Raw genomic sequence first — 13,557 nt, forward strand, 5'->3', positions numbered from 1 at the left:
ATATTAATGAGTGCAAATTTTTTAAATTTCATATTTTAATATTTTTTTGGAGGCATTGCTTATAAGACAAAATCTATAAAACACCCTACAACAAAACAGATAATATCATTTGAGAGGTCTACTCGTTCCCTTTCTGTTGATATATTGGGTTTTAATTTGTGATTCATGGTTATTAAACTACAAGCTCTAAAATAAAGTTGTTGGGTACATGCGCAATTTATAGTCATTTCTCGTAGGCGGCATAGGGTTAAGTTGTCAATTTTTAGGACTACAATTTTGGAATTTATTTTATTTTTTGCTTCCACACAAGGGCATCAGGTTCTTTGGCATCCAACAGTCTTGAACAGGATGCATAGCAATGCAGATCTGAAAAGAGAATGGTATAAAAGAGGTTCCTTCACTGGTTACGTTGGTGGCAAGCAAATTTACCCCATGAATGTTGCATACTGGCCCTCAACTGCAAAGGATGCTGGTATTTGAAACCAGAGTAACCCTCCCCCAGCACACTTGTAAGTTGCAAACTATTTTTTTGTTTTGTTTTAACAGCAAAGCAGGAGCTTGTGAAGTAGCGAGTGACTTTTTGGAATTTTTGAAATTCATTAACATCCTTTGATTTTATTGTAATTTCTTTGGGGAGCTGCTACTGTAGCCACTGTGCAACATCAGAGAGTGATGTCCATCACATATTTTTTTTTTTCTTTTGAAACAACAAAGGGTTGGAGATTAAACATGACCGGAGACTTCACACTGTTTTTGAAGTACGTGCGTTTCAAGCGCTGGAACGAAGTGTGATCTTTTGGATGGGATTTTGATGCCTTGCACCTGGAGTGAGACTGGATGTGTTGTCCTTATTTTACAGCCTCAGCAGCAGGAAAATGAACACAAAAAAAGGGAGAGGGGGCTGTTCACCACCCCATTAAGAGTAACGGCTGGTTAATAGGAGTAAATCAAAATGTGAAATACTTTATTCAATGCAACCTGCAGAGTCTCTGCCAGGTTAGGTTTTTTTTTTAAATCATGCCTGCAACAGGCCTAGCCAGTACAATTGCAGAGTGCTTTACAGCAGAGGACATCCGAGCCAAAAACTGAATTTTGGCTTTATCTCTGATCAGTCCTGCTGTTAATGCTACTGTGACTTGGCTTTTGTGTGTTGTGCATTCATTTAAACTTGGGTTAGTTTTCTGCTGTGGTCTGGCTCTATAAAAACCACCTCCTAGAACCAAATTGTCTCTTTGTCATCAATAAAGGTTCTTAAGTTCTAAGAAATGTCAAAGTGCAAGTTATAGTTTTTAAATGTTATTTTAATTGAAGACGGTGCTCCTTATTGCCATGTCTCCAAGACATAATTAAATGCTATGAAACTGTACAGCAGTAGGTTTGAATGACTGCCAGCAAAATAATTTCGCCCATTGTAAATTAAGCTGTACTTGGCAGTATAAGTTGCCATCTGAAATCTACAGTATATACTCTGCTTTGTACCAGTTTAACTAATGCATAGGCATAGTCTAGCAATTAAATAATTTTCCACGTTTTCCATATTCCTGATTTTGAATTTAACAACCCAGCTGCCCATTTATTTTGGCAATTTCCATGTTGTTGTTTTTTTTTTTTTTACAGTGGCAGCATTATAATATTATAATACTTGTGCAGGCACATTCCTTTTTAGAAATTATTTTTTGTGATAAATTTCAAAGCAGATGCACTTCAAACCCTCATCAATGCTAACGTCTTTACTAGCGCATATACATCAGAAAACTTGCGTCGCAAATTTTCAATCACATCATATACAGTATCTTCCCAAGTTTCAGGCACTGGTGTATAGCGCTGTTATATGAATTCTGTGAAGTGCAGGTACATTAAATAGGCTGTTTTTGACCAGTACCAAACAAGGCTTCCTTACAACCTGTAACACCAACAAATAAACAAATCTCCTCATTTTATTCTTTGTAGATACACAGGCATCCATTTTTCACTCTCAGCTGTGTGTATACAGATGACCCGGTCTGTCAAGCACATTTCTTAGTGACTGCTGCCATCTGCCAGTAAAAAACAAAACTGCATACACTTTTACAATAGTTTTCTTATTTTTTTCATTGAAGCACGTTAGACGTGTTAAGCTTTGCAGATGCACATATAAGCGCCTGCACACATTCTCACGTGAGTGACAAATTTGGACTCTCATGCACTCCACATGGAAATCGTGGGATAAGCAGATTGGTGGTTAAGTCCTTTATTTGATTTGGTTCATTTATTCATTTTTTATTTATACAGTTGCGTATTCATGTTTTATTGACGTCAGCGTACCTCTAGTGGAAATCCTGTGTTCTGCAATTTAAAAAAAATTAAATAAAATAAAAAATGATCTACAGTGCCCATTAAGAACAAGTGATGTTCCTAGTAGTCCTGTTGCACATTGCTGCCCCTGCAATGTTTCATGTCTCAGTGATGCTTTAGCATTTCCTTGGAGAACTTTTCAGAAAACCTCCCAGCCATCAATGTGTGCATTATTGTAGTCAATGTAAAAATGTCACCAGCTTAAACATACTTTTGCATGAATAGTACAGCTATTGTAGAAATGTAGTGTCCACTCCTTTCCGCAATACTATAAATGAAACCAGAAAAGAGGTAAACATTTGGTCCACTGTTTTGGTGAAAACCTGAAAATAGATATGAAAATATATATTTTTTTTTTTCAGCAATGTAACTTGAGTGACATTGTTTCTACTTTTAATGCTTTTCCATATGGATGGTGTTAGCTAGTGGTGCATATGGCTAAGTGCAAACTTACTAAAATAAAATGTATCTGAACAGCAGACTCGAATAGTGAGGTATAAACAAGTTTGTGTGTTAAAGATGTCCTTTTAATGTGTGGTTTCTTTCCCTTTTTCCAGTCTCCCACTAAAGCTGTATACAACGCCAGACATTGGAATCGGCCAGAGCCTGAGGAGCTACCACCTCCCCCGCTGTCGAGATTTCATAGTGCTCCGGTGAGTACTGCTGCAATCTGTTACACTGCTGACTGAATGCAGCCCTAATATACGAAATACAGTAGAATGCCATTGTATAAAATAACCCTATATAACATGTGAAATACACACTGCTGGTCACACTTTAAAATGGTCTATTTATCTACAGTGTTGATTCCAGAAAGCAGAATATAGTATTGTGGAAATGAGAAATTAAAATTTGGTATCTCCTGATAGCATAAAATACACAATATATATTTCAGATAAATCCTGAATCACTCTGCATTTTTTTTTGTATAAACGTAGTGCTGTGTCTGATTATCAGACGTGTACCTGATACAGATGTATTCTAGCGTAGGGGGTATGCTATTCCAGGAAAAAAATAAAAATAATAATTGTGTTTTTAATGTATCCATGAGTCATCATCATAAGACCCAAAGCTTGCCTGCTGGTAGATACATAGCTGTTGGTTTTGCAGGCCAGTATATCGACAAAGGAGACAACTGCCCATAAAGATGATGGGTTATTTAAGGCTCCCCCACCACCTCCCAGAGTGATCAAGTCTGTGACAATGCCCACCCAGCCCTACCAATACATTGTTACTGCACTGAAATGTAGGAAAGAAGACAAAGAGGTAAGCAATGTGAAGCTAAATGCCTGCCCCACCACCCACCCACCCACCTAATATAAAATTAGGTTATCGGTTTTATCAAGGCTAGTGTGTTATCATTGGTCATCGTTGGCTTACGTCAGCATATTTAACCATTAGATCCCAGTTGAAGGTTGTATTGACGCTGAAATTAAAGTTTTATTTAATATGGAGCCTGTCCAAGAAGATTTGTCTCATAGCTTGGTGGAAGTTTTATAGAAATCAGCCATTTTCATTTAATGCTAACTTTGACTGCACACCAAAGAATAGGGTGATAGACAGTAGTCTCACAGTGGATCAGTTTTATCTCTGCATCTGCCAGCAGGAATTGTTGGAATAAACAAGTGTCCATCTGTTAGGAAAAAACTATTTTAAATGAATATGAAAAAATTGAGTGGATTCCTCAGGCATGTGTACACTTAGTGGCCAGACGTTACCCTCCCCAAACCGTTATATTGGACAATTAGCTACTGACGTAACTAAAACCACAGGTAAGTTGGATTGTGTAAATGTTTGTTTATTGTTTTTTTATATTTCATTTCAGTTATACACTGTTGTCCAGCATGTAAAGCACTTTAATGATGTGGTGGAGTTTGGAGAAAACCAGGAGTTTACGGATGATTTTGAGTACCTACAGACAGGTTTGAAGAGCAGTCAGCCCCTCAACACACGCTGCCTTAGGTAAGCCTTTTTTGTGCCCTTTAAGCTCGCTTAACCCACACATCACGTGACATTCTTGTGGAAATCCAAATAAACAGACTTGAATGCTCATTGAGAAGAATTTCAGTATCTTGGGAGACTGGTTAAATAATGTTTGTGTGTTTGGTCGGTAGTGCTTGGTGTGTGTGTGTGTGTGTGTTTTTTTTTTTTTTGCTGATTAGAAGAAAATGTTAACTGATTTTTAGGTATAGTACAATCAAGCAATGCTGATGACAATCACTACATCTGTTTAGAATAATATATAGCATACACAGTCAACACATCTTGCTCTGAATGTAAACACTGTATAGTGCATTGTAAACTAATCCTAATGTTTTATGTAATAATACACTGTTCCGTGTGTTGATTTTGTGTTTTTCAGTATTATCAGCCTGGCTTCAAAGTGTGCCATGCCTAGTTTCCGAATGCACTTAAGAGCCCATGGGATGGTAGCTCAGGTCTTCAAAACGCTAAACGATGCCCCTCAGCACCCGGTAGGTCTATATGTTCTTATTTAAATGAAAAGCGAGTCCCCTTGATCCTGTAAAACCATTTAAGAAGACTTAGCCTTGCTATTTAAATATGATGTGGTTTTTACCAGGGATATGAAGCATTGGTGAGCAAATGCACAGGAGAGAATCAAAAAGGAACTTATCAGTGGAAAGAAAATGACTCCTTCCCTTTTTGAAATGTGTCATTTTATTGAAAGCTCTCTAGACCTGTAGACAGGCTAAAGGTGTTTAACCTTTTGCGGTCCATTTATTCGGCGCGTCTGGTCCAATTTATTTTCACATGCGCAGTTTATTTTAGACGTGCTGTTTTAAAAGCATTTTTTTTCACAGTAAACAGGTTTAAAAGGCACTGTATATCAACAGGACACTCAGTACTGCATCTCCAGCCCCGCTCCACCCCTTGTTCGCTGTATTTTTCACATACCTCTTCATAGTCATGCATACCGATAAATCATCTTCTGATCACTTGTTTTATCACCAAACTCCTCAATAATGCGATCCAAGACATTATTTTGCTACTATAACATTTCAAAAAGCTCTGCAAATGTCTGATATTCTTTGAGCGCTGGATGCAGAAGCAGCTGTCTTGTTTGTTTATGTCCGTGTTGTTTTCTCTGTGGTGCCGGGGCTATGTGTGTTGCTCAGACCCGCCCCCTTTTTTTTTTTTTTATCTTTTTCGGCTCCTATCGGTCTCACTCGGCCATTGAATGGTTTTCTCTGCTTTTTTCTGGCGAAAAAACGACTAGAGATCTGTGTTTTACGTCTGTTTGATGTCGGACAGGGTCCAACATCGGACCGGAATGGGAAAATTGTAATGTCGGAATCCCACCACCCAAACACAGTACTTTCTCCAAATTGCACCATAAACTAAAGAAATTAATATTTGGTCTTATTTTTAATTTTTTGGACCGATTTTTTATATATTTTTTTTATATATTTTTTTTATATATAAATGTATCTCTTGTATGGTTGTTTCTGCAGATCACACTGACAAATGTTAGTCATGCTGCTAAAGCTCTATACTCCACCCTCTGTAGAACTAATATAATAATTCCTGCATTGCTAATTTAATAATCCAAGAGTTGCAATAACATTTTATCATGGGAAGCATTCCTCCTATCCATGCGTATGCATTTCTAATTGTATAATTGCCCTTTACTTAGAATCTGGCATTGTGTACTGCTTCGCTGATGTACATCCTGAGCAGGGACCGGCTGAACATGGATCTGGACCGAGCCAGCCTGGACCTGATGATTCGACTCCTGGAGCTGGAACAGGACTCCTCTGTAGCGATTCAACTCAATGAAAAGGAGATAAATAAAGTTAAAGAGAAGATTCGTAAGCTCTGCGAAACAGTACACAACAAGCATCTAGATCTAGAGAACATTACGGTGAGACAATTTTCTCTATTTGGGAATGAACTAAAACTGATGGAGAACAAATAAAAATCTTCTTGCCAGTCGCCAGATGGCGCTCCTAAAGTGAAATTCTTAATTGGAAAGAACAGGCCAGCTCTGTAAAATCATGTGCGTGCAAACATCGAGCAGTTCTTTAGTGCTAAATCTGATGTTTGTCTTAAACAAATAAGCTGGGTTTCACATCTTTGTAAAATTGTTGCATGCATAATATATTTGCATGAAATGTAGATAATGACTCTCACAAGCAGTTTTGTATTTAAAAGCAACTGAATCTCATCTACTGTAGCTTTTGAACAAATTGATTTTCCTACTCCCTCTGCTGGTCGTCCCTTACTTGGGCATCATTGCTGTAAAATTCAAACCATGTGACGTTCTGTTCCCTCAGCAAAAGCTGATTGGTTGAAAATGCTGACTGTCCAGGTTCCTTGAAACTAGAGTACTATTTTAAATGTGAAGTTACTCGTTTTAATAATGTTTACGGTCAGCTATTGTGAAATGGTTTCATTAATTTTTTTTAAAGGGGTAGGTAGTCATTTGAAACCCATGTAGATAAACGTTTGGTATAGCCAGGGGTTCACACAACTTTTATCATTAAATTCTCACGTAGGTACCAGCAGAAATGGTTTGGTACGCACCAAAATTAGGGGTCATCATCCAAGTCGCTGTCTAGCGCCACCTGCTCCTCCTGACATTTCAAACAATTGGGATGGAAGTATCCGAGAACACAACAATGAATGTTTTAAATAGGAGTCTGGATTGCTGGTTGTGACAATTTAACAAATCATCATGCATTCTCTATTTATTTCAATATCCTACCACCATATTGCCACCCTGGATATTCTAAAGCAAAAACCCAAACACTTTGTCACTTTATTAGTGTTGTTGACCCACTGGTATTTATATAAGGATAAGGATAAGGATAACTGAGGGGGGAAAATATTACTTTAAGTATTGCATGTGTGAGCAACCTCGCTGCCTTTATGAAAAATGCTTTCCTGTTAATGTACTGACGGTACACCTTTTATAGCTTAACTGTATATACAACAATCAAGCAGTAACTGACTTATCAAGAAGTTGTGAATCATTCTTTAATAAATAAATAAATAACCTTAGTGAAGAAACACACAAGCCATTTTGCAGTATGAGTGACCACTCCTGGCTTGTTTTATTTTAACTATAACTACAACATACACCAAGGCTGGGGTTTAGCTAACATTTAACTTTCTGCTTTCAGTCAGGACATTTAGCCATGGAAACACTGTTATCGTTGACCTCCAAAAGAGCAGGGGACTGGTTCAAAGAGGAGCTGCGGTTACTGGGTGGTCTGGATCACATTGTAGATAAAGGTAGAGAATTTCCATGACCAGTATACTGTTGTCTTTTAATTTATAAAAGCTGTCGTGTATGAAAACACCATTGAACTGTAATATACAAGTGTTACGTTGTGTAAATGTAGCTCTAGATAGTAGTAGATAATTAGAAAATAAATAATTAGTATATAATTAGAAAATAAATTGCCTGGCTATTACACACAACTGGTTAATTTATTTGGGTAGTTAGGTTTGGCAATGGTTTGTGCTCTGTGGCTACTTATCAGTAGCAGCAAATGCTGGATTTCTTGGAAGCAAGTTCTTATTCTCACCAGCAGGGTTTAAGTCATGCCTGACCAGCTTTGACTTTGACAAAATGAACACTAGATACCAATTCACAGCATGGTCAAAATCGACTGGGTGGGAGAAACCACTGGTTATGCAAATTGTGCATGTGTGTCTTAAGAGAGCTGATCTGTATTTTGTGTCCTGCCTGCAGTAAAAGAATGTGTAGAAAACCTGAGCCATGAGGATGATGAAGAGAATTTGGTTGCTTCCCTTAGGGGAGCTGAGAGGTGTTTACGGGTTCTGGAGAGTGTAAGTAATGATTTTGAGGTTGTTAATGGCAATTGAATCTTGTGTCCTAGAAAATAAAAGCTGTTGGTTACTATGGTAATTCAACCTGGATTGCTCTCCTTTTAACTGTGCTTATCTTTAGAACATACATAAAGTCTGCTTTAAATAATTCTTTAATCTGCATTTAATGAAAAGCTGATCCTGGCTGTTTATTCTTTGATACAGGTGACTGTTCACAACCCTGAGAATCAGAGCTACCTGATTGCCTACAAAGATTCCCAACTCATAGTCTCTTCAGCAAGGTGAGTTGACATACTTAATTGAGATTACACAAAATCCTGGTACATTTGGTGCTTGTAAATTTTATTATTTATTCAAGAACAATCTACTGAGACTGCATCTCATTTACAGAGCAGGGGTTCAGAGCTGATCACTACCTCTACTTAAGGGTGCTATGCAGGTTGATTTTATAAGGTTAAACACTTTTTCTCCTTTGTCTCAAAACTTGTAATCCTCTCTTGCTTTTGTCCTGGACCTGTATTTAATTTTCCCGGCAGCTACACATTTTCAATTTTTAGTTTACAAAGGAAATGTTCCCTTTCCTTTTACAAGTAAAACATTGATAAAATATTCTAAGTTGCATTGAGGTTTTTTTTTTCCGTCATTGTTATTTGTGTTGTGGAAACACAGCCATGTATTTAACTCCATCTATTATCCTATATGTAAAAGCCCTCTATCTAAAAGAAAGGGTTCTTTCATAGTTGCAGTTTGTGACCAATATTCTACACTTAGCCTAAAGCCTGCAGCAGGTAGTGAACCTAGTTTACTCCCCATCTGCGTATGAATATGGACCTTATTTCAGTGTTCGATTGGGCACCTACAGATCCACAGACTTTAACAAAGTCTAGCACAACAGCTTGTCTGTAACTGTACTTCCGCCGCTAATAGAATTAGAAAAGGCCCTTGCAGGGCACGAACCAGACCCCTTCCACAGACATAACCCTGCTGAACCGTGCTTGCAGTGTCAGCATTCAGGCAGAGGGAGCAAGGCTAGGACAACAAAGCAGGCAGCCACAACTTGCTGTGTTCATTCAGCTTTTCCATAATTCAATTTGGAAGAACCAAGGGAGGGATACACAAGTTAAACCTCCAGTTGATGTCTTTTTTTATTTTTTATTTTCAAAACGGATCCTGCAAAGCCTGCCGTTTTGTTAATTGATGGCAGCTTACTAGTTCAGTTTTCATTTGCATCATCTGTGCTGACGGTACAGGATTTGGTTTATTGAATCTGTAACCTTAAGAGCTGAAGTCTTAAGTTTTATTGGACCCCTTGAACTGGACTGCATGTTTAAGTACTAACACTTTCAAAGTTTGGTAGAAATTTGACTGTTAAGCTTGTTTGAGTGCCACTGTGTTATATTTCCATCTTGTATAAAACAGTTTTAGTAAATGGAAGGTATAGATTGAATTTGGAGTCCACAGCTTGATCTGTTATAGGTACTTGAGCTTGTGGATGTGGAGTTATTATTTTTTGTTTAATTCCTACATAAATGTGAAACTTGTGTAGGCTGGCTGGCTTATTTCTATTTTACCCCCTACCCCCCAAAATACATTTGCTTGTTAGTCAAGCCTAGTACGGTATAATTAGTTTATTTTTATACCATGAAGAGAAGTTCCTTTTCAATTACAAAACACAGAAAGCAAGGTCACTCTTGCTTTGCCTTCTTGCTGATTTTAGAATGAAGCTGATTATCTTTGAACTGCTGCTCAGTTCCCTGGTGAACATAAAAGACCCCTTTTGTTACTGCTGATGTTACACAGGGTCTTGGCTTGTCATTTGTTTGAGCAATTTGCAGCTACAGGTTTTATTTTTATAATTTTTTTATTATTATTTTACAATGAAACAGTCCTGCAATCTTTATTTGTCTTTATTTGTTTAGATTTGCTTTTTTTTTTTTTTTGGTTGACTTTGTTTGGCATTCTTAAGTAACAATGCATTAAATTAAACATGTATTCTGGATTCCTTTGAAGTTACCACTCTGTTGCAGACATTTGAGATCATTGCTGTGTGTAGAGAAAGTATAATGCCCCTGAGAATTCATCAAGCAAGTGTTGATGAATCTCTGATACTCTTTTTTTTAATTTATTTATTTATTTTTTTTAAATTTAGTCGTCGCCAATTATTTTTACCCCGGTTTTCACCCCAATTTAGCATGCCCAATTATTATCTGTATCCCCGGCTCAACGCTCGCAACACCCCCGCCGACTCGGGAAACGGAGGTGGAACATGCGTCCTCCGAAACGTGCTCCTTCCAAGCCGTCATTTTTCGCACTGCAGATCCACAGCAATGCCACCAGACCTATAGTGCCAGAGGACAACACAGATCTGGCGGCTCCGCTGCAGAGCCACAGGCGCCCTATCGGCCACAGGGGTCGCTGATGCGCGGTGAGCCGTGGATTCCCCTGCCGACCTAAGCCCTCCCTACCCGGGCAGCGCTCAGCCAATTTGAACTCTCGGTCACGGTCAGCTGTGACATAGCCTGGATTCGAACCTGCGATCTCCAGGCTATAGAGCACATCCTGCGAGGAGCGCCTTTACTGGATGCGCCACTCGGGAGCCCGAATCTCTGATACTCTTAACAATTTGGTGTCTTTTCTCCTTATGCAGAGGGCTGTGGCACTGTGAAGAGATGATCCAGCGGTATAACCATGTAGCCAGTAGCCTGGCTTCTGCAGATGGCAAATCCCTACCGCACCGTAGCTCCTCAGGGAATGTGGGAAAAGCCGTGGAGGACTGCATGAGAGCCATCATCGGAGTCTTACTCAACCTTACCCATGACAACGGTGAGCAGTGACTCCAACTACTGTGTGTTGATTTGTTATGCCAGGATTGGGAGGTGATCCATTATTGAAACGTTTCAATTGTCTTTGTATCTACAGAGTGGGGAAGCACAAAGACGGGGGAGCAGGATTCTTTCATAATCACAGCATTGCACTGTGTACTGCGGGTCCCACAGTACCTTGCTCAGGAACAGAGATTTGACATCAGAGTGCTGGTAAGATTACACAATCTGTATGTGTTTCTCCTTTTTTTTTTCTTTGCTCAAATTTTGGGTAATTTACTGTCCCAAGAGAGTTTATTGAGGATATCCAAAATGTGGTCTACTTTTGATGGATTGGAATTTCAGATGCTATTCGTCCTGCTGTGGATGTAGTTGTACTTCTTCTTAATGGTACCATCACTTGTGGTGTGGTGTTTTGCATCTTTGTTGCTGACATTGCTTTATTCTGTTGTGCTCTTAAGGGACTTGGCTTGCTGATCAACCTGGTAGAGTACAGTGCCAGGAACAGGCACTGCCTGGTGGAGATGCAGATGGACTGTGAGCCCTTCGAAACGATCTGCGTTGCAGAGGGAGAGGAGCTCAAAACAGAGGGGTCTATGAGTGCCATTGCAGCCTTGGTACAGGTGAAAGCAGTGTGATTTTGGAGACAGAGATTTAATCGTTGAACGGCTAAAACTGTTTTGGGTTTGTTTAAGGCTGTCAAACTTGGATTGATTTAAAAAAAAAAAAAAAAAAAAAATAAATAATTAAATGTAGTCTGTTCAGCCAGACTGAGTTTCTCAGTTTGGGTAAAATGCGTCACTTAAGTTACAATCCTGACATACTGGGGGGTTAGAGGTAGATGTATATTGCCTTAACCCTTTGCGGTCCTATGTCGGACCTGGTCCGACATTGCAATTATTCCTATCAGGTCCAATATCGGACCTTGTCCGACATCATCAAAAATACGCAAAAAACTGGTTTTTAGTTGTTTTTTTCTACGGAAAAAGAGAAAACCATTCAATGGCCGAGTGGGAGCGACAGGAGCTGAGACAAGCCGAAAAAAAAAAAAAGGGCGTATCTCATGAATAGTCATACTTGCCCCTGGCATCAGATAGGGGCGGTCATAAGGAAACAAGCTGGATGGTACTGCATCAGCGCTCTGAGAATATCACGGACATTTGCAGAGCTTTTTGGAGATGTTATAGTAATAAAATAATGACTTGGATCACATTATTGAGGTGATAAAACGAGTGATCAGGAGATGATTGATCGGTATGTACGACTATTATTTATTTATTAGCGAAAGCTATAGAGAACGAAAGGGTGGGGCGGGGCTGGAGATGCCTAGTGAGTGCTTTGTTGATATACAGGGCCTTTTAAACCCGTTTGACTGGAAAAAAAAATACTTTTAAGCAGCGTGTCTAAAATTAACTGCGCGTGTGAAAATAAATTGGACCTGACGCGCACTTAATAAATTGACTGCAAAGGGTTAAAGTTTAAGTCCTGCTTTTATGTATTTAATTCTTTCTGTGGTTTCAGCTGTTCCTTCAGCGAGAACGTGCTGCCGTTCTGGCAGAGACAGAGACGGACGATTTCATTAATGACGCACCCAAGCCTCAGCTGGACCAGAGCGGGGAGTGGCAGGAGACCAGCGGAGAGATCCAGTGGGTCGCATCCGAGAACCATATCAATAGCAATACAAACGAGAAGGAGAAGAAAGAGGAAGAGGATGAGGAACTCGACCTGAACAAAGGTACACGTCTTATTTCATCAAGTGGATTATGTAACTGGCTTCAAACAAACTGAGAACTTAGAAAATAGGGAGTTTATTTGGTAATGTTTCATAAACTTTTACTGGTGGGGAAAAAGTTAAATAAAATTGTTCTCGTCTTGTATTTCCCCAGCTCTTCAACATGCTGGCAAACATATGGAGGACTGCATTGTAGCTTCGTATACTGCACTGTTACTGGGCTGTCTTTGCCAAGGGAGTCCTGTAAGTAACTTCTTAATCAGTTATGTCAGGTAGAATCTATTTACCTGTTACACAAAGTCCTTGAGGTTGGTTAAACTTTACATGGACAGTAGTTTTGCTGTGGTTCCTTCAAAGTCTGTATGTCATGGTGTCACTTTCATGCTACTGACACCTGCTGTGTTTATAAAATGATGTATGTGTGTTAGAGGTGTTATCTGGATAATGTAAATGCCAGGACAACTTGCCTGTGTTTTCAACCCGACATTCACAGTTCTCTACAGTAGGACTGTTTTAGAAATGTAACCCTGGGTAAAACTAATGTTTTATTTCCCTTTTGCAGATGAATGTGACTACTGTGAGGGAAATTTTACCTAAAGGAGATTTCTCAATAATGACAGAAATGCTTAAAAAATTCTTAAATTTCATGAACCTTACGGTAAGTGAAGCCATGCATTAATGTGTAAGTGTGTTTGAATATTTAAGCATTGAGCACAAAGTTGGCACTGTTTAGCTATGCCAGCCTTGCTGCTTCATGTTGCTGTGTGCCATGAGTGTTTGATTCTAGAGCTTAATGTTAGCCAGAAGATGGCCTTCCCTTCCATTCTATGCTTAAGGAAATTCCTTGTTCCA

General features: G+C 39.0%; 1 protein-coding gene across 1 annotated transcript in view; it reads left to right on the top strand.

The window, feature by feature from the left end:
* Positions 1-13,557, top strand: part of LOC117415806 (wings apart-like protein homolog) — a 36,136-nt gene that overhangs the window by 19,899 nt on the left and 2,680 nt on the right. The window contains exons 6-19 of the mRNA XM_059026240.1: positions 2,892-2,987; positions 3,445-3,600; positions 4,160-4,296; positions 4,697-4,808; positions 5,990-6,217; positions 7,479-7,590; positions 8,054-8,151; positions 8,356-8,432; positions 10,799-10,974; positions 11,071-11,186; positions 11,435-11,596; positions 12,495-12,708; positions 12,860-12,948; positions 13,268-13,363. Of these exons, the coding sequence (XP_058882223.1) occupies positions 2,892-2,987; positions 3,445-3,600; positions 4,160-4,296; positions 4,697-4,808; positions 5,990-6,217; positions 7,479-7,590; positions 8,054-8,151; positions 8,356-8,432; positions 10,799-10,974; positions 11,071-11,186; positions 11,435-11,596; positions 12,495-12,708; positions 12,860-12,948; positions 13,268-13,363 (1,869 nt within the window). The remainder of the gene's footprint in view (positions 1-2,891; positions 2,988-3,444; positions 3,601-4,159; positions 4,297-4,696; positions 4,809-5,989; positions 6,218-7,478; positions 7,591-8,053; positions 8,152-8,355; positions 8,433-10,798; positions 10,975-11,070; positions 11,187-11,434; positions 11,597-12,494; positions 12,709-12,859; positions 12,949-13,267; positions 13,364-13,557) is intronic.

The sequence above is a fragment of the Acipenser ruthenus genome, chromosome 7 (assembly GCF_902713425.1).
Source record: "Acipenser ruthenus chromosome 7, fAciRut3.2 maternal haplotype, whole genome shotgun sequence".
In the NCBI taxonomy this organism is placed as follows: Eukaryota; Metazoa; Chordata; class Actinopteri; order Acipenseriformes; family Acipenseridae; genus Acipenser; species Acipenser ruthenus.